Raw genomic sequence first — 20,820 nt, 5'->3', positions numbered from 1 at the left:
GTGCTAAGAACACGATGAAGAGAGGCAATTAAATGACACTGTGAGGTACGCAGTGTCCCTTTGATGGCGATAGGAATGGGAGTGTCTTAGTTAGTGTGGGCTACTGTGACAAATACCAGACTCAACAGGCTTAAATACAACACTACAGTGTACTTTCCCACAGTGCCTGAGACAGGGGCATCCAAGAGGAGGGTGGCTAATATGGTTTCTGGTAAGGGCTCATTTCTCTTGTAGGTTGTGCCTTCTCACTATGTGGGGAGAGTAGAAAGAGAAAATCCTCAGACATTTCTTCTTATAAGGGCTCAGCCTCAGGACATCGGTTTTAACTTTAAAATTGCATCCTTATAGACATTATTTCCAAATAGGACTGAATCCATAGCTTTTGTCCTTGGAACTCCTGTATTCATGCCCCGCCCCAAATTAAAAAATATATCCATTTAAACTCTAGAGCCCCTGACGTCTTAACTCTGTCTAGTACTAACTCTAAAGCCTGACATCCAAGTCTTGTCTAAATATTATCTTAACCATTTATGACTGAGAATTAGAGGTGTTACCTTTGAACAACTTTCTTTTCAACCACGAACCTGTGCAAGAGGCAAGCTACATACTACAAAAATACAGTAGAGGGGCCAAGCAGAGGAATGATGATGCTCTCTTCCAAAGAAGGTAAATGAAGGGAAGGGAATGCTAGCCAACAGCCAAGGAAAGCATGCAGCGTGCCAAGCCCACTGTTCAGACTCACTACATTGTTTTCAAGTATTTGTTTGTTTATTTATTTATTTATTTATTTATTTTTTCGTGTGTGTGTGTGTGTGTGTGTGTGTGAGAGAGAGAGAGAGAGAGAGAGAGAGAGAGAGAGAGAGAGAGAGAGAGAGAGAGAGAGAGAGAGAGAGAGATATGAGGGGGAGGGAGCAAGGGAAGGGGAAGGAAGACATGAAGATGAGGGAGGGAGGAAAGAGAGGGAAAGAGGTAGAGTAAGAGACTCCGGGAAGTTGTTTCTCTTCTATAGATTTCATGCGGATGGATTCCAGGGACTGAATTTAGGTTTTCAGGCAGCAAGGACCTGTATCCACTGAACCATTTTACCTTCTCAGATCCATTAAATCTTAAATCTTGAAAATCATCCCCTTTTGTCTCTTTGTTCTCTACATTCTGGACCCTCTGGAGTGGAAGTCCTCCCTCTGGAGTGGAAGTCCTCCCTCTAAATCTCCACAGAGAGAGCCTGTTGCTCGGCAAGCTATCAAAACCCGAGAAGCCTCCCAAGGCTCCCCCTGAGCCATCTCTGTCTCCTTGAGTTCACACAGGCAGCATGGATGCTGGTGTAATTCCATCTCTACTCATGGGGGGGGGGGCGGGCTGATTAACTTCATAATGAAACAGTTAGCAGGGACCATTTTACATCTCCATCAGCTTCTTGGCCCCTTTCCTCCAAGAGTGGATTGGACAGACAGGAGTACAAATGGGGAGTTGCTTTATTGTCAGTTTAGGATCAACAACTTTTTTTTAAAACTTTTTTTTTGCATTATGATTTTTAAAATTAATTCATTCATATCAATTCATTACATCTCAATTGTTATCCCATCCTCTGTATCCTCCCATTCCTCCCCCCGCCCCCATGCTTTCACCCTATTCCCCTCCCCTATGACTGTGACTGAGGGGGACCTCCTCTCCCTGAATATGAGGATCAACAACTTTTAAATGGAATAAAACACATTAAAACCGACTGACACTTTGGGCTTAAACAGGTTTGAACTTGTGGGAGTCAGGATAACTCTGAGAAATATTACAGCTCAAAAACCCGCAGAGGGCTTAGGAACGCCCAGTGAGTTTGTAGGTCGCTAGCAGGGAAGCTGGAACTTCAGGTCTCAGAACTGGTGGGTCTTAGAAGCTAGAATCAGCCATAGCGGAACAATTTCCCTTCTGCTGCATGGCTTTCCTTGGAGGGTGAGGCAGGAAGGAGACGTCCTCCTGCAGCAGCTAGTGGAGTCCTGGGAACATCTAAGCCAACCTCCTAACCCAGTGTTTAGGACAACCTGATTGGCTGAAAATAAGCATGTAAATGATGTGAAAGGGAACCGAGGGGTGGGGTGGGGTTGGGGTTGGGGTGGGGGTGTGAGGGACAAAGCTACCAAAAATTGCCAGAGGTCAACAATTGGGTCTCTGCCAGGGTGGGGACACCCCAGGACCGTTTCCATCTCTGCTTACTAATGCACATTTGTAGGTCACTTGCAGCTTCCTGCTCCCAGATTCAGATGGGGATTTCCAGTCGACAAGGTTTTATAAGTTTGTCTTGTTTTTTTATTTTTTCCTTTCACGGTATCAACTGTACTCCTCTACTGCAGCTTATTAGCCTCGCTGTATTGGACCTTCAGGGCTCCATGTCAGCTGTGTTTGGGGAAATCTACCCACTACAATAGGTTACAGCTATAAATACCTCCTTGTTAAATGTTCTTCCTCATCTGTGCTGTACTTTTCAGAAAAAGTTTTTTTAAAAATATATGCTATATAGATACGTTGACAATTCTCCAAATTTTCAAATACACACACACACACACACACACACACACACACACACACACACACACACACACACTTCAAATTTTCCCGTTCACGTATTACTATATAAGCAACCAGAAGGAACAAACCACCTTTTCAAGGCTTTGATTAGAAATATCCTCAGTTGGGAGTGCACTTGGAGAATGCCAAGTCTCTACACAGAGGTGTGGAAAGGGCATGGCAGCCAGTCTGCAGGGAGGCAAAGACAGGGATCCCAAAAGCAAGCTGGCTAAAGACTGTAGATTTGCCTGTCAGCACTGGGTTTAACTGAGGGACCCTGCCTTAAAGAATAAGGTGGGCGAGTGATCAAGGAAGATTCCTAACTCCTCCCACATGTGTCTACACATACATATGTGCATGCACACCACACATATATATACAGATGCATATAAATAAAAAAGAAAAACAGCACGAATATCCAAAAATTGCCACTTTTTAGTTTTACCTTCAGAAAATGCTAGAGCCAAGAACAACCAAGTTCTCTGTTTTCCACTAATACGTTGTGTGTGTGTGTGTGTGTGTGTGTGTGTGTGTGTGTGCACACGCGCGCATGTGTGTGTGTGTATTTTGTTTTTCTCAGCCTGGTTTTTCATGGCTATGTTCATGATTTTCATGATACTCTTAATAAGCAGAGTATTATTTATTCTTCAAAATGGAGGCTTTGTCTATAGCTTTGCTTTTGCTTTCTAGTCATTCCTGTAATTGCTTTTAATGTGCACATTCTACCAAAAGCAATCTGAGCTCTTTGTGGCATCAATCTTGAAACTCTGGGCCCTACCAATTTTTCAGTTTCAAAAGCTCCTTCCATACCTTTGGTATTTGCTATAGCAGAATATCTCAGTCTAGTACCAAAACCTGCCAGTCTGTTTGGGCTACTAAACACTTCTGGCTGAAACAGAAACACATCTCTCACTGTTTTGGAGGTTAGAAACCCATAGTTAAAGTGCAGGCCAATTTGAGTTTCTGGTAAGTGCTCTTGGCCTGTTGGAAGATGTTTTCTCTCCCTGTGTCTTCATGGTAGAAGAAGCTATTTTTATTACTAGTGTTTTTCTTATAAGTACACTAATATCCTGAGATCAGGGACAATCTTCTGAGCCCCGTTGCTATATATAACCACACTGAAGGGCTGGATTTCTATAGTGTAAAAGATCCAAGCTCACTTCCAGGTTTGAAAATCCACCAATCCCTAAGCTTAAAAGGATTTGAAATCTCACCAATCCCCATCCTGAAAAACTTCATCCCCCCCCCACTCCCTACTGCAAGAAACCCTTTATAGAGCCTGCCTCAATGTTCAGTTCCTTGCTGCTTCTTGCCATAGCAGAATTAGCCACCACCGTCTTGTGGCTCTCACATTAAATCTCTAGTATGAAGTTTGTTGTGTGATGTGACTTTATGATATCCCTTTGCTCCCAACTACAAGGCTACTTTTCCCCCCCTCACAGCTGCAACACTTCTGTTGGCGAAGCCTTTCTGTTCAGAACTCCAACACTTACAATTTACATAAATGCATTTTGAAGGAACAAAATTTAGTCCATAGCAAAGAGTCACAAAATTTCTATACATTAATACTTTTTCTTTCTTGTGGCTGAAAAATAACATTGTTAGCACATGAAAGTGGAATAATGACTCTGAAGGAAAGGGGAACGTGAGCAGCAGAAGTGGGAGAGAGCTGGAGAAGGTGATGGCCGAGGGGTACATTCAAATTACGTCATACTCATTGTATGAAAACCTCCCAAGGAAACACACTATTGTGCATAATTACATATGATAATTAAATAGAAGCTTCGTTTTCATATCGACGATTTTACATAAAAACAGGATAGTTGCTCCTCAGTGGTTTTTCCGAAACATTCTAGTAGGAGAATTGCAAGTTCAAAGCCTGCTTAAGTTCAAGGTCATCTGTGGCAACTTCTTGATTCCTTGCTCAAAATAAGTAAACAGTGGTAGGTGTTTCGTAGCAGGTCTAGGTTCAATCCCTGGTATTGTAAAACCAACCGACAGGCTGACCGACCAACCAACTAACCTTCCTTCTGCTCCTCAACAGAGCAGCATAGGCAAGACCAGCTCTTAGGCTAAGCTGGTATAATTAGATTATACAACAAAGTCAAATAGTCAGGACTGGGTTTGTAATATACTGATTGCTTGGAAGCAAAGGGTTACATTCTGGCGTGGCTGTAATGATGAATTATCTACCTAAAGAAGATAGACTTTACTTGGCTGGCTTTTCCTCAGCTATTACAGACAGTTAATTTTACCAATTACAGAGGCAGCTACATGCCAGAATCTCAATGAAAAACCCACTGTGGGGTTTTGTTTGTTTGCGTTTCGTGCTGTGTTGTGTGCTCTCAGGAAACAAGGCTTGGTTACTACTAAGTGGTTAAGTGTGGTAAATCTACTTCAAAATATCTGGTATTTGAAAATCCTAATTTTATTTTTATTGATTTACCAGCAAAAGTGGTCACTCTATATATAGTATAGGAAGCTTTTCAGGGTGTTTTTCATCCTTGGAACCTCTTGTCTTTGCAGGGTCAGAAACCTGGTACTTAGTTCATATTCTAGAATTCATACTAGAGGAGAGCAGGTGCTCTGCTTTTAGAACCCTCAATAACCATCAAAACAGACACAAAAACAGACTCCCATTGTTATTTCCTCTGCCTCTAATGTTGATTATTTTGTTTTTCCAAATTTTTAGTTTTAATGGAATTCCTGGTATTGTCAAATGCAAGAAGAGAGGCTACAAAGGTCTGTGCTTAAACTATCACATGCTTTCCAGGTCAGCTTCCACACTCCCTGCATCCACACGGCCTTGCACATCGACGACTGCAATTTTGGTCCCCAAGTTTCTCTGCTGCCCATTTCCTTACAGAGTTCAAAGGAACCTACTCTTTTAGTAAGAGTGCCTTTGCTAAGATAACAAGGCCCAGACTACTGGAAGGATGAGGGGACTGAGGACAACACAGGCAGAATGACTGAAGTTGGTTGGATAACTGACCATATCATAGTAGGATTGTAAGAGTGTCTAAATGCCCCCCTGGGTCAGATAATCTGCTTCCAGGCCTGATGTTCTCATCATTAGCCATTTATTTGAGATAAAGAATGAGATGCATACAGAATCTATTCTGATATAGCGGTCTCCCAAATAATTCATCCACATAGCTCGAAAGTCACTACCGCTGAGATCTGAGAGAACAAAGCGCAGAATAAACGCTGGTGAGGGCAGATGATTAAAGATGTACCTGGGTGCTGCTAGAGAGCAGAGCAGAGAAGGTAATGTGGTCTTGGGAGCAGGATGGTGGGAGGGAGGACAAGGGATGGATAGGGAAGCAATGTCAGCCATGTCCCTTGGCACTCATGAGCAGCCTGGATGAACAGCTTGTATTTTCATCCCAACTTAGTGACAGTTCATGCAGTCAAATATAATCCCTTTTTCTGCAATGTCTGATCTTTGGACCTATGGGTTTTTTTCTTTGGTTTTTGTTGTTTAATTTTTTAAAAATTTTTTAATTTTTGGTGTGTGTGTGTGACTATGAAATTAAAATTTGAGAAAATCAGTGTGACAACCAAAATAGAATTGGCATAAGATTTTTTTTTTTATCTCAGCTGCTTCCTCCTTTTTCTCCCTGTTTCCTCTTTTCACATCCTGAAAATATTGAACTATCTAATAGAAGATTACTGTTTACTAATAGAATTGGAAACTATAAATTGATGCTTCCCTCCTTTTTAAAAATGCATTTGAAATGTAAGTTTTATAGTATTCCCACACTAGAATTGGCGTAGGTATTTGCAGAGCATGCAGATTCAGACAGCCTACGCAGGACCAAATCAATCAGCTTTCTGTCAGTCGGTGTTAGGAAGAAGGCTTTAAAGAAAGCATGCCTTTTAACTCTGGATCTTAAAGTTGAGAATCAGACTCACAGCGCTTCTCTTTAGTCTGATACTTGAAACGCCATCTTTTCGCAGCTGCCTCACTTTCACCACTTGCTCTCTTTTACCAGCCACGATGAAATGTGGCTAGGCTGCGTGCCTAGGACACTATTCTTAGGTAACAGAATCTGATTGTGTAGTTAGGTCACATTGAAAAGGACTATGTCATATGGTGCTCAGGTGCTTACCGTGCTTATTTGTTTTTACCAGACATAAGTCATCTAGGACCAGATAACATGTGAAACTTATTATTTTTATTTAAACTTTTTTTGGGTTCATTTCTATGCTTTTCCTAACATGTCAGCTTGTACTTAGTATTTTGCATCATGGGAAATTTAAACCCCCCTGTTTTTACAAATTTTTACATCCCCAACAGATATTATTATAGTCACAGACAATAATGATCCCATCCTCGGGGATGCTTCGCACATACCTCCACTAGAAGCTTAATTTAAAAGGGAAAGGATTCTCTTATGTCCTAAGGCTACATGCCTGACTATTTTTCTTCAACACCTTCATTGTAATTCTCTGCGCAATGCTATCAAAATGAATTATAGCTGAACCCTTTATTCCACACATCTGGAGCTGGGATAAAGCGACGGTGCCAGCACTATTACTCAGCTACTTTCTGTTTGGGGATTGAGGTTGATGTAAACTATCACAACTAGATAGAAAATGATATTCACGTATTAATCACTGCCAGATGTGAGAATGTATGCCTTCAAGTTTCATTTTTATGGACTATGCTGGTTCTAGTGTATTCTTTATTTGCCTTCTAAATGAGTTCTTTGGATAATGGAATAATGAATTTAAATACATTTAAATGTCCAGCAGATTCAGAATTTAATAAAATATGCATATGAGCTTCATCTTGGGATCCAAAAACAAAGTCAGAGATTGTTCCCCAATGAATGCAGCCCAAGTTCCAGAGAAGCCCAGGACGGAGGCATATTATGCATCTTTACATGTTGCCTTTCATCACCCGGATTTTGATTTTATGGAAAACACACAGGAGAAAAGAAAATTGAATATAACAACTGTTAGAAAAACTACCTGTAGCATGAATCAAAATGGATAGACATGATATCAGTGATCCTGAGGCGGTGAAAAATGCCTGGTCTCCAGGCTCAAGTGGACCTTCAGTGTTGTCTGCAAAGGCTTTCACTTCTGCCTACTCTATGAATCACTGGTTTTATATATACATACATTTTAATGTTTTATTTATGTATATTAGTGTAACACATATGGATGTGTCTGTTATCATGGACCAGAAGAGGACATTGACTCCTGCCCCCTCCCCCGCCAACCCTCCAATCCAGAGCTGGAGTTACAGACAGTAGTTATGAATTACCAATTGTGAGTGCTGGGAATTAAACTGTGATCTTCTGGAAGATCAAATGCTCTTCATCACAAGTTGAGGCTGAGAGGCCACCACACTCATGCAGGTTGAGGCAGTGAAAATTCTTGGTCTTCAGCCTGAAGTTTGTCCATCTCTTTTGCAAAGCTGTGTGCAGGGATAGTCAAATGAAATAGTCGATCTTATCCTTTCTTTGAAACATCTTCATTTGTCCCTGCTTTCCTTCTTACCTCTTGTCACTGTGTATCTGTTTACCTCTGCATGATTTCTAGTGTATTAGTTGAGAAAATGGCAGCTTCCTCATGTCTCCTTGTTTTCCTCATACTGTAATTTTTTTATCCACGTGGTTCTTAATGCATTGATCATATTGTCACCTTCCTGTTGCTGGCCCATTAAATTTTGTTTATTGAAAGAATGTATGAAATGACTAACCAACATTAGAACTATTTGGAGATATTAAAAACACAGTAAATAAAAAAATTTTCTTATTGTTGGATTTAAGATCGGACCCAGCTATACTGCTCAGGTGGGTTTCATTGATCTCCTGGGCTCAGAACAATCTTTTGCCGGAGCTTCTCACATCACTGGCAGTATAGGCATGAGCCACAAGCTCTGCTGAGGTGGTAGCTTTCAGGGGCTAAGAGCAGCAGTGCAGTTGGAGCAGGGTAGGCAGGAGAGCAGGGGCAGGTTTGGCAGAGGGAGCAGGGGTAGCAAGGTAGGCAGAGGGGCAAGGTAGGCAGGCAGGCAAGGACAGTAAGGGGACCAGAGGGAGCAGAGAGAGTAACTCAAAAGACACCTGGAGGCAAATGGACCTTTTATTATGAGAAAGCTGCTATCTCTTTAGGACCATTTAATTTTTCAATTTTTTTATTCATAATACCACTGCAGTTTTTTAGCTTTGTCTGCAGAAACTAATGTTTTCATTCGGATGAAGTAAGCAACTGTTTCTAAGGTGTCATCTGATGGGTATGACGAGCTTTGATTCTGTAAATATCTGGCTAATTTATGTCAAATTAGCTCTCAAATTCTCTACCTCTAAAACCCTTTTCAACTAAAAGTATGATTTCAATAAAATGCTGAAATATGGAGAGCCAGCTATCATCCCGTGGTTTAAATTTGCTATGTATTATTGCTACCAAGACTCTGGCTGGAATAAATGGAACCTATAGGGAACTCGACCTGAGCCAGCGTTGACAGCTCATGCCCCTAATCCCATAATGCAGAAAGCTACAACAGGGGAATCATGAACTCATAACCAGCCGACACAGGGTATAGTGTGAGACACAGTGCCATGTAGACAACAAAAAAACCAAGGACCTCACAACAACAGAAATAAAGCTGAACTTAGGGCCAGAAAGATGGCTGAGCAGCTAAGAGGAATTGCTGCTCTTTCAGAGGACCTGGGCTTGGCTCTCAGCATCCATGCATCAGGGTTCCAAAGCCCTCTTTCCTACCCATGGGCACTGCATGCATATGTTGCACAGATGTGCATTCAGGTCACACACCCACACATACACACATACACAGATACACAGATACACATACACAGATACACACTACAAATGAATTAAATATTTAAATAATATGCCTCAAACTGTTAAGCTCATCAAAGAAAACAAAACAGCAACAACAACAAAATACTAACATACTGTCACAGACCAGGGGAGACTTAAAAGCCATGATGCTTAATGGCTGACTGTATTGTGTCCTACAGAGCGTCCTGAAACAGCAACAAAATGAGGAAGTGAGGTAAACTGAGTAAATTGTGGAGCCTTTTATCACGAGGGACTGCCCTGGCCCCTATAGTATTGACAAATGTTTCATTAGTTTGTAAACTTGTATTAAGAGAAAGCGAGATTAGGAATCCATGAGAATTCTGTTCCTGTGGCTTCTTAATAAATGCAAAACTCACAACATAAAATTTAACTTTAAAAGTAGGAATGGGAAGGGCATAGCAATCTTGGCCATGTAGCAATAATGAAAAATAAAAGGATGTGTCCAAATCCAACCCTGTTTTCCTTGAGGGTAAGGGATGTTCCTTGAACAGGGTCCAGTTCTCCAACTGTGAATGATTCTTGAGCCTATTTCCTTGGACCTCAGCTCCACCCATGGCCCTTTCAGTTCCCGCTAAGATGGCTTCATATTGTGATCAGAAGTAGCTGTTGTTGCTGATGAATCTCAGCTGCGTCTTTTTCTTAGGAAGTGGAAGGCCCCAAGGCTTTTATTTTTGCTTTGTTTGTACTCTTTTTAGTCCAAAAGGAACAACGCTTGTGTCTGCACCATTTTCTTAAAATTTGTTGTGAAATGTACTAGGTTGACCCCATGCTTCAAAAGTGACATCCCTAATTCCTATTCAGACTGGCCTCTGTCTACTTTGGGCACAGAAAAGTACTGCAGGACAGACAGACAAAGTTGAGTTTTAGAAGCATATTTTCAGTCTTCTAGCCAACCTCCACTTTATGTCTTTCCTAGATCTCTAATGGTTTGGTGGATATATACACCCTTAGGAACATATCCTATGACGCTTTCTCATGTTCAGAAATTTCTACAGGATGAAAAAATGGGAATATGTTTTATTTTTTGGCCCAGTGATTGTTAGCTCTTGAATATTTCACTTGAATTTTACTTTAAAACTAATTTATTCTCTGTCCATTCACCTTTGCCTTCTTTTTATTTATCAAATGCAACAAAATATAACAAACAAAATAGCCTGTAACGTTCTCAGTTCTGCTCAACAGTCTCCCTAATCAGATCTCTAAACTCATTGCCTATATTCCAAGATGACTGTCCACCCCAGTGCCTGATTCTGCTTTGCCTAGTTATTTATGATCAACAAGCCCCCCCCCCCCCACCTCCCAGCTTACGTATTATATGAGGATAAAAGCAGATGAGATTTCAGGGGCCAAGGCTCCGGAATGTACAAGGGACCACTTTCTGCCATACTTTACTAGTCAAAATCAAGTGACATTTCAAATGAGTTATTAAATACAATAAAGCTGACATTTAACATAACACATTTTAACCTAATAATGTATGGGAGGGGTTGTGGTTGTCAAATGTTGTCTACTGAGGAATCAAAGCTAGAACAAAACAATCTTTTAGTTAGGGATAGGCTTAGCTGGATACAAGAGCCCTCTTCTGCCACAGGAAAGCAAGGTGAATTTTATTTCTCCTTCATGAAGATACCTACTTTAGAGGGGAAACTATTTCCTGGAGATTTTTAAAGAGTGTTCTCCCTCTCCAGTCAGGTTTCTCTTTGTCACTAAGTCGGTAGAAGTTTTAAGCACAACACAGTATCTAAAATCATACCAGGGATCTCTCTGCCTGTTTTCTTGATCATTAGGTAGTTTGAATACTCTGAGTGGTACTATTAAGCGCATACTTTCTGATTTTCATTTATACTTTTTCTGCATGCACCACTAATTTACCATTATCATTTGTCTCTCATCTTTAAAAGTAAGTTCCACACAAACAGAACTGCTTTGCCCAAGACTTTAGTGCCAGTTCTTAGAACAGTGGTTAATGGACCATAGCAGCTGGTCATTCTTGTCTGTTGCAAGAGTGATGATATATATATTCATTCCCGACATCCAGTTGTGTCTTAGCAATTCATATTTACTCTTATTTAGCCAACTTCAGCCACTGAGGTGGGGGCAGGATAGGACAGAACTGAGCCATCACAAAGCAGGAGGACAATGGACTGAGGGAGTAGTTATGCTGGTGCCCACACAGCAGCCTACTCAGTAGCCTCCTCTTCTCTCTTTCTTCTTCCCAATCTGTATCATTAACAGTTAACTGTGTTGGTCCTAGCTCACAAATATTTAGTCAAATTTTTTTTTACCAGGATACCCACAATAATTTATACTTCTTTATATAGCAGTGCATTACACACACACACACACACACACACACACACACACACACACACACACACACACACACACACACCACATTGACTGAAACTACTCCTGGGTAAATGTGGACACATTTCTACTCATCCCAGACAAGGAACCAAAGGCAGATCAAAGTAAGGAAACACCAAATCCAACTAGGTGAACCAATGAGTGTCACTGGAGTTATTTACATGAATACCGGCGAGGAGTTATTTACAGGAGCAGAAGTGACTCAAAGCCAGCAAAGGCATATATCGAAGGAGATAGCTCATGAAATCTGAGAACCTGAAGCAGAGTTCCAAACCTGCAGGCAGCTCAGTAGGTTATGGGTGTGCTTTCCAGGTAGCTCGGTTGGTCTGAGCTTCTTCTAGGCAGCTTTGCTTGTCTGAAAATGCCTCTTAGCAGTCATTACTATGTATATATGCTCCAAAGGAGGTAGCTAGTGGATCTGGCCAGTTTCACTGATTTCCTGAATCTATTGAGTTGTTTATTTCCTGGGATTAAGAAGCTTCACTTTAAGATGAAATGGTCCACCTCCCCTTAGGGCATCCTGTATCTTAAGGAGCCTGCCACCAAGATAAAAGGTTTAAAACTTGGAGAAATTGCTATACAACACAAGCACAAACACTCACAGGCATGTGTGCACACAGAGCACATATGCATGCATGCATGCACTAGCCATTATTATAGTGGCAAGAAACTTGACCTAAGACTATTTTTCCCTAACCCCCCAAAATGCCAGGAGGAGGCAAATAAATACTGTTTGACTAATTGAAAATACAATGAAATATTTGTGCTTCTAGGTTCTTGGGTACACTGACTGATGTAGCATATGTCAACTATTTAAAAAAGAAATATGGCTTTTTTTTTTCTCCGACATCTTAGTGAGGCTACAGTGGTTGTCACCACTCTCCTAGCTTCGCCATGCCGCTCAAGGACGACAAGAAGAAGAAAGATGCTGGAAGGTTGGCCAAAAAAGACAAAGACCCAGTAAATAAGTCTGGTGGCAAGGCCAAAAAGAAGAAGTGGTCCAAAGGCAAAGTTCGGGACAAGCTCAACAATTTAGTCCTGTTTGACAAAGCCACATACGACAAACTCTGCAAGGAAGTTCCCAATTATGAGCTTATTACTCCAGCTGTGGTCTCTGAGAGACTGAAGATCCGTGGCTCCTTGGCCAGAGCAGCCCTTCAGGAGCTGCTTAGTAAAGGACTTATCAAGCTGGTTTCAAAGTAATTTACACAAGAAACACAAAGGGTGGAGATGCCCCAGCTGCTGGTGAAGATGCATAAGCAGGCTAAATCAGCTGTACATTGGGGAAAATAAAACTTTATTAAATAAAAAAAAAAAGAAATATGATGAATTAGTCTTTTGATTACATACTATGTGCTTGAGCTCTTGAATATAAGTTTCATAATTAAATATTTAAAAGACTCTGTAAGATAACTAGACCAGAGTTAATCTTACAGATGAGCATATGATGTCTAAAATACAAAATATTCTAGCTGGGCGTGGTGGTGCACGCCTTTAATCCCAGCACTCGGGAGGCAGAGGCAGGCAGATTGCTGTGAGTTCGAGGCCAGCCTGGTCTACAAAGCGAGTTCAGGACAGCCAAGGCTACATAGAGAAACCCTGTCTCGAAAAACAAAACAAAACAAAACAAAACACCAAAACAAAACACAAAACAACAACAACAACAAAACAAACAAAATACAAAATATTCTTTTTTGTACATTTTAAGAAAAAATATGCTTTCTTCTATATTTTCTCTTTATATTACCTTTTCATTGTATTAGTAAAATAGCTGAGTTTATAGAGAAAGTCACTAAAACAAGTCATGCTCTCCTTTTCATATGAGAGGACTACAAGAGAGGCCAAAGACACTCATTGGTTGAAAGCTGGACATCATGAGTTGTCAAAGCTTAATGACAAAACCAGAAACGAAAGTTTTGGGCTATTACGGGAGACAGGATAAAAATATGCTGTTTTTTTTTTTTTAAATAATGAACACTATGAAAAATTGGGGCAAAATAAAACATGATGTGGGAAAATATAATATATCAATATATCAGGAAAACTTGTAATTTCTTCTCGTATTAAATATGCTTGCTTCATGCCTATCTAGAAGCAAACATCTAAAAGTCAATATACAGGTACTTACCTTATTCCTTTACATTTTTCCAACACCTCATTCTGACGACTGTAAGGAAGCTGGTGCCAAGGCCATATGCCTGAGTGACGTAGAGATGACGCAGGGGCAACAAACACTAGGAGTGATATTGGGAAGGGTTTTACTTGGGGCAAGAATATCTTTTGAGCTTTGTTTCCCATCTTATTTCAAAACAGCATACCACTATAGCTGAAAATAGAAGCCCCAGTAATAGAAAATGATAGTTCCTTTTAGGTCCTAACCTCCACCTCACGTCTTTTGCTCAGGGTTGTAGTACATCCTTAGGCATTAGAAGGGGATATTATTTTTGTTCCCTAGACTTGGATAGCGCAGAGCTATGCTTCTAGAGGAAGGACCCTGGCCTGCCTCTTTCTTGATCTGTTTCTCTGCAGATTGCCTAAGAACCACCAAATGCGCAGAGCCAACAGACAACATTAGGTGGCAACAGCTACCAAATGCGCAGAGCCAACAGACAACATCAGGTGGCCACATGAAACAACAAACTAAGGTTGACCGTGACCGTGAGAGAGACTTTTAAAGCGTGTTTATGTTTGATTTGGATCTTTCTGCTTGTGTGTGTATGTGAGAGGCCACAGAGCCCAGAAGAAGGCTCTCTAGAGATGGAGTCACAAGGTGTTTGTTGTAATCCAGCTGATGTTGGTGCTTGGAACTGAACTCTAGTGCCCTAGAAAAGCAGCAAGTGCTCTTGACCTCTGAGTCATCTCTACTTGTGAGAGATTCTTTAAAAATTTTTTTTTAAAGGCCTATATCGAAATGATAATACAAAACTGGGTTTTAAAATGGAAATATAAAGCCTAATTTATTTAGTTTGTATTTTACCTTCTACATCAACTTCCTGTGTGTCCAAAATAGACCCCAGCTGATTCATGGATAACTGTTAATTAAGAGAATCCTTGTAAATCACCTAGCAATTATTTTCATGCAACAATAATTTAGTGAGTACCTACTATTTACTGGGAACTTTGCTATATGCTTGATATACTGGCAAATGAAAAGTAACTGGATTTTGATCTGTGATACTTTAGTAAGAGGACATACATGAATATTCCATATATGTTTTTATGTATATGTACTCTCTAACTGAAAAGACTTTGAGCATCATTGTGTAGAAAATTTACAAGGGATAGAGGAGAGCTTGGGTGAGAGAGCTGGGACTCCCCTCTAGGTAAGTGTCATAGTTACTTTTCAATGACCATGACAAAATGCTTTGAAAATGTAATTTACAAAAGAACATGTTTCTTAGGGTTCATGATTCCATAGCATTAGAGTCTGTGACCATCACGGCAGGGAGTATGGCAACAGGCAGGCAGGCATGGCATAGAAGCAGCAGCTGAGACCTTACATCCTTATTCAAAACTAGGAGGCAAAGAGAGCTACCAGGGGATGGTGTGAAGTTTTGAAATCTCAAATCCCATCCACAGTGACACACCTACTGCAACAAAACCATACCTCCTAATCCTTCGCAAACAGCACCACCAACTGGGGATGCTGTTTAATCAGATAGATGAGCAAATGTGGGCCATTCTTATTCATATCATAAGAGTAAGGTACTCACTCAGAAAAGCTTCTTGAAGAACATGCTAAATGTGATGTGTCAAACAAGAAAATACCCAAAGAAAAGAGCAAGAAGGAGAACTAGGGAGAAAGTTTTGATAGTAACATGCTTCCTGCACAATCATGAGGACTGAGTGCAGATTCCAGCACTCAGATGTAACAAAGTACACTGCCAAGTGTCTGATTTTTAACATTATAGAGGTAAATAAAAGAACATGTCTAAAATCAGGGCCAGCTGGACTAGAAGAGCCCATGAGCTCTAGATTCATTGAGAGAACATGTCTCAAAAAATAAAGTGGTGAACAATCAAGGAAGACATCCAATGTTGACCTCTGGCCTCTACACAGCCCCACAGTGACACAAAGCAAGACTGGTATGACGGAAAAGCAAGACAAGACTGGAGGAAAGAAAATTTCATGCACAAAGTCTCAAAAGCTGGAAATAGCTCAGGTGTTCAAATGTTGAAAGACCACTGCATGGTTTGACAGTAGCTACAGGGGCAAGAAGTGAGCTCGTCATAGGAGAGGCATTCTAAGGGTTGCCAGAGTCTGTTTACAGTATAAGGGAGAAGAAACCATTCTTACTTGGAAGAGAGAAGGCAGTGTGTAAGAAAAATGGCCCAGTGATTGAAACATCATGCATGCTCAGCTGATAGGAGCCACCTTTGTCTTTGTTGTCAATGAGCAGTTCTAACGTCATTGCTATTTTCTGAGAAGCACATGTCACTTCATTGTCTTCTTCTGATAAAGTCTTGCTCCCTGTACACTTGTGTCACTGTGTTTATGACTGTCACTACTGGTTTTGTGTTTACTTTATAAACGTCAGAACTAAGCTGGCTAATCCTTTGGTATTACATAGCTGCTATCTTGCGTAGAATATAGGTTTCTTGATTACATTTGCATTATTTATTCCAAAAAATTGTTTGCTTTATTTAGTAAAAAATGGACTGTTTTACATTTAAAAACTGAAATGGACAAATGAAATGACTTTAAAATGGGCTTAGTTCAATAAGACACTCTATTGAGAGCAATAATCTTTACTGCGGTTACTGGGGAATCGTAGACTCTAAACTCCAATGAATGGAACTCAGAGTCCCCCACAAGGAACTGCCCTCTCCAGTCAATGGGAAGCCTGCTGATCTCTCAAACTACAGTGAGCTATTAATGTGAGATTCTGCACTCTTCTGAGCTTCCTCAAATGAACAAAAGACAGTCATGCTCTGAGCCTCGGTGGCATTTATTCAGCAATTTAATGAAAGTCTAATGGTTTGTGTGTGAGAGAGAATTAACGGTAAATTCATTATGAAAACCCATTTACCACAGGGTTGACACCAGCAAAAGCCCGAGGCAGCTCCGGGAATTCTGGGACACAACATCTGTTGTGGTGAACATAACTCAAGTGTTCCTTGTGATTGCTCATTGGTGCCTAATGGCGTCTTGCGCAGTTCCTTTTTTACCTCGGGACATACGCATTCAGTCACAGAAAACCATAAAGGCCAAATGTCTTCTTTAATCCTTCCAGGCCTAGTTAGCTGAAAGGGAACTATGAAGAGTCATATAATCTGCCCATGTGAAAGAAAACAGAATAGTGGGGCTAGTAAAGTAAGGGAGAGGAAACAATAGGTTAACATTCAGATTTAATTCATGAAGGATTCCCTTTAACTCTTACAGTGTCAGATTTTCATGCATGATTCACTTCGTGTGTGTCATATGAACACACCTACTTGCTTATGATTTACTGTTAATAACTTTGCTGAAGTGTAAATGGCCTCCCATATTAATTGGGTGTGTTTCCTGTGACATATGCAAAGCGATTTAGAAGCTAACATATGCTGTTATTACTCTTGGTAGAGCAGTTTTGTCTGAAATATTTGTGCCCCAAATTACCATTTGGCACGTCTTCAAATTCAAATCCACCTTCTGCCCTGAGATGAAATTCAAGGATTTGTTTTCAGTTTTATACATTTTGGAGAGTCTGCTCTCTCTGCTGTAATAAGGAGTGTTCAGTGTTTACATTAGAATGACTATTTATGGGGGTTTAATATCTTACTTGTTGTAAATCGCGTTCGACGGAAACTTGGCAAAGACACACAAAGATGTGGGACCACATTCAGCTATATTTAACGTCGTATCAGGCAGTTGATCTTTTGGAAGTCTATGGTGTTAAATAATGTTTAGCATAATCTTACATTCTCCTTTTATCTTTTCCATTTTAGAAGTTTCAAATGCTGCAGAGTCTTACAATCACTTTGCAGGAAAATGAATGGGTTTTCTGGTTGTCAACGACTTCCTGAGGCCTGAGGTTGTGGGAGAACCCTAGACCAGTGTACCGGTTTTTGAGTTACTAATTCCTTGCAGATGCTTACTGGTTTTGTACTGGGTAATATCTGTTTGTATGTCCTCATGTGGCTTTCAGGAAAGTAGAAGAGAAAAACAAAAGTTGTGCCCATGATAGTGTGCACATAATAGGCCAAATAAAATGTTTGCTTTGGAGTACAAGACTATACTATATAATATGATTCTAGTTTGAAATATCATAGCATAGCCTGAAGACTAATTAGTAACTCTGGGTAAGTAGAAAGGCAAGAAATAGTCTCAGAACTAGAAGCAGAATATGTGAATAAACACAAGTGTAGGTTTTGTTTAGCTTCAAAGGAAGACGTTGGTTAATTGAAAACAGTGCTGTTAAGGGAAGTGGTTCCTTTTGCCCCAGAACAACCCTACATACTCCTTGTATATATACTGAAGACATGTCTATCCCTGATGCTGTGCAGTCTTCTGGGTAGTCATAGGATCTCCTACACAGCATCATGACCACAGGTGACCACCTTGGGACTGTTTATTTACTAGTGCTAGAGAAGCTGTCGTTTGCTGCTTGTCCAATAGGTAGGCTCTGTGCTCCTCTCTGAAGTACTGTCCACTTTTTGTGCCACATCTAATGGGCTCAGTACCACAGTGTTGATGCCCTAGTGATTGCTATACTGTGAATAACAAGTTGTCTAGTGTGTAGGTAGCATCTACAAATGGTAGGGGTTTACTTCTTCTTTCCACCGATGCCGTTGGAGCTAATCTGTAGCAAATGCATTCCGAAAGGTCAAAAAGTTTATTTTGACCCAATCAATGAAATCAATTAAGTATTGTGTTTTGGTAAAGTGCAATAAAGAATAAATTGTATTTTACATAGCAACAGTATAGATATTGCATTTATTTTTAAAATTCACTATCTAAAATTTTCCAGAACAAGTTTCAAATATCTTCTACTTTATTGGTACCTATTACTTATATTTTTTTCTTTTTCATCAGCTTAATTGATGTTTATGAATGAACATCCCTGTTTGCACACATGGGGAAATGTAAGGCTTACCTGCTTTAAAAACTTGATTGGATCCAATGGCTTTTGAACATAGGTGGTCTTGGCTCCAAATCCAACTCAATGTCTAAGTTGACCTGCTTCTGACCAACGACTGCTTTAAATACGTTAGGGTTAGTTTTGTACTGATGTAAACTTTATGGCTAGAGCATTTGTTTTTTGCAAGTATGCATTTCCACTTGCAAATGTAGGTTCCCCCTCTCTTTCATGGTGAGTTTGTGAGGCTAGCCCTTGAACAAGATTTCCATTTTAAGTCTTATTTGTGTCTTGCTTGACCATCTTGAAACATGAACCACTTCCAAAAGGCAGAGTAAGATGCAGCAAGTAAGTTTTGTTGTTTATACTAGTTAATCGTTAGATATCCCCTAAAGGGCTGGAATTGCTCTAAATAAACAATTCATGGTATATTTAATTCACTTTACTCTTTTTATGCAATAGAAGTTAGTATTGCCAGACTCCTTAATGAAATAGATAAATGAATATTATCTAGACTTCATGAGGGTTATGGCTGCCTGAAGTAGATAGGTGAAGAATAGTCCTGTTGGGAGTATATCTTAGGTCCAGGGAGTGTTTTCCAAATCAAATACCACTATCTGGATCTGCTACAATAACTTAATTACAGTAAGTAAAGCAAAAGCAACTGGTGCTGCTGTTTCTCTGATTAATTTAATAAAGCTTTTTTTTTTGCTTTCAAATATTTTACATGTGTGAAAACAATACAGTTAAATGTTTATTGTGGTCCTGTAGAATTTAGGATAAAATTTTGCACAAAACAGAGCAAAATGTGCTTCAGGAAACAGCCGGGGTAGGATCCTCTGAACTAACACAGTTCCATCCTGGCGTGACATGGAGAATCTGTAACTTCTGTCCTGAAAACGCGAAGTTGGGGGTAATTCCAAGTCCTGAGCTAGTTCTTGAAACAAGAGGAGAGTTTCTGGTTATCTAAAATGATTTTTTTTTTTTTTTTTGGTTTTTCGAGACAGGGTTTCTCTGTGTAGCCCTGGCTGTCCTGGACTCGCTTTGTAGACCAGGCTGGCCTCGAACTCACATTGATCCACCTGTCTCTGCCTCCCGAGTGCTGGAATTAAAGGCGTGCGCCACCACCGCCCAGCAATGTTTGCTGTGTGGGAGTTAAGAGGTACCCTGGGTCAGCCTAGCTGACTAAATCAACTCTGCCCAGGTACGGAGGGGGAAGGAGACCAGGTGCAAACTCGGCAGCAGCAGTGGGAGATTAACTCAGAAAAGAACAAAGAGGGGAATGCTTTGGGTTTTAAATCCACCAGCCTGAGCTCCACACCAGACCAACTCCTGGGAAGCTCATGAAACAAGATCCACAGGGATCCCCAAAGATATATAAAAGCTGCTGTGAGTCGCATCCCTGAACCCCATAGTTTACTAAGCTAAACTTGGGTGGAATTGTTTCTTTGGTTTGCTGGTGGTCCCTGTCAGAGGTGAAAAGACATTTCTTCATGTCTCCCCAGAAAACTCACAAGACACATGCAGAGGAACTGCTCATGGCAATTAGTCCTAATGATTGAAGAATCCCCAGGCTCCATGTTGTAAAGGGACTTTACAGCAACCTTGCCATGGGCATAAGGCTGGTACAGACGACTCTCCTAGCCTAGGAGGGTTAGAGGCCACAATCCATTCATTCAACTCTCAAAAGAGATCCAGCTACCCCTCTACTCTAATGCTAGGCTGGCAGGCCAACATAGGTTCCTCTACTGTGCATTGCCAATACTAACGTTTCTAAGATCAGGTTGGTCTCACAGGTGAGCCTTGGATAAAGTTTCAAAATTCAGCTGGCCTCTAAGCTTCATGTAGAGGTGACAACTAGAGCATTTGGAAACTCTAAATTTTCACTGTGCGAGAGGACAAGAGGCAGGGAAGTCTGTGGTCACCACAGCAGTGACTGAGATAATTCACCTCACAGGGAGAGAAGTCAGGTTTTTGTCCTTGTGTCCCGTATGTGGGAGTCC

The 20,820-nt window shown here is 40.6% G+C and overlaps 1 protein-coding gene across 1 annotated transcript; it reads left to right on the top strand.

The window, feature by feature from the left end:
- Window positions 1-12,594: 12,594 nt before the first annotated feature.
- LOC311596666 (small ribosomal subunit protein eS25-like) lies at window positions 12,595-13,081 on the top strand. Its single transcript, XM_084780346.1, has one exon. The coding sequence runs from the start codon at window positions 12,655-12,657 to the stop codon at window positions 12,961-12,963; it is 309 nt and encodes a 102-aa protein (XP_084636472.1). The 5' UTR covers window positions 12,595-12,654; the 3' UTR covers window positions 12,964-13,081.
- The last annotated feature ends 7,739 nt before the right edge of the window (window positions 13,082-20,820 follow it).

The sequence above is a fragment of the Acomys minous genome (genome assembly GCF_964271855.1).
Source record: "Acomys minous genome assembly, chromosome: 1".
Lineage (NCBI taxonomy): Eukaryota > Metazoa > Chordata > Mammalia > Rodentia > Muridae > Acomys > Acomys minous.
Note: the sequence above shows the minus strand (reverse complement) of the source record. Positions and strands in the feature narration are given on the sequence as shown.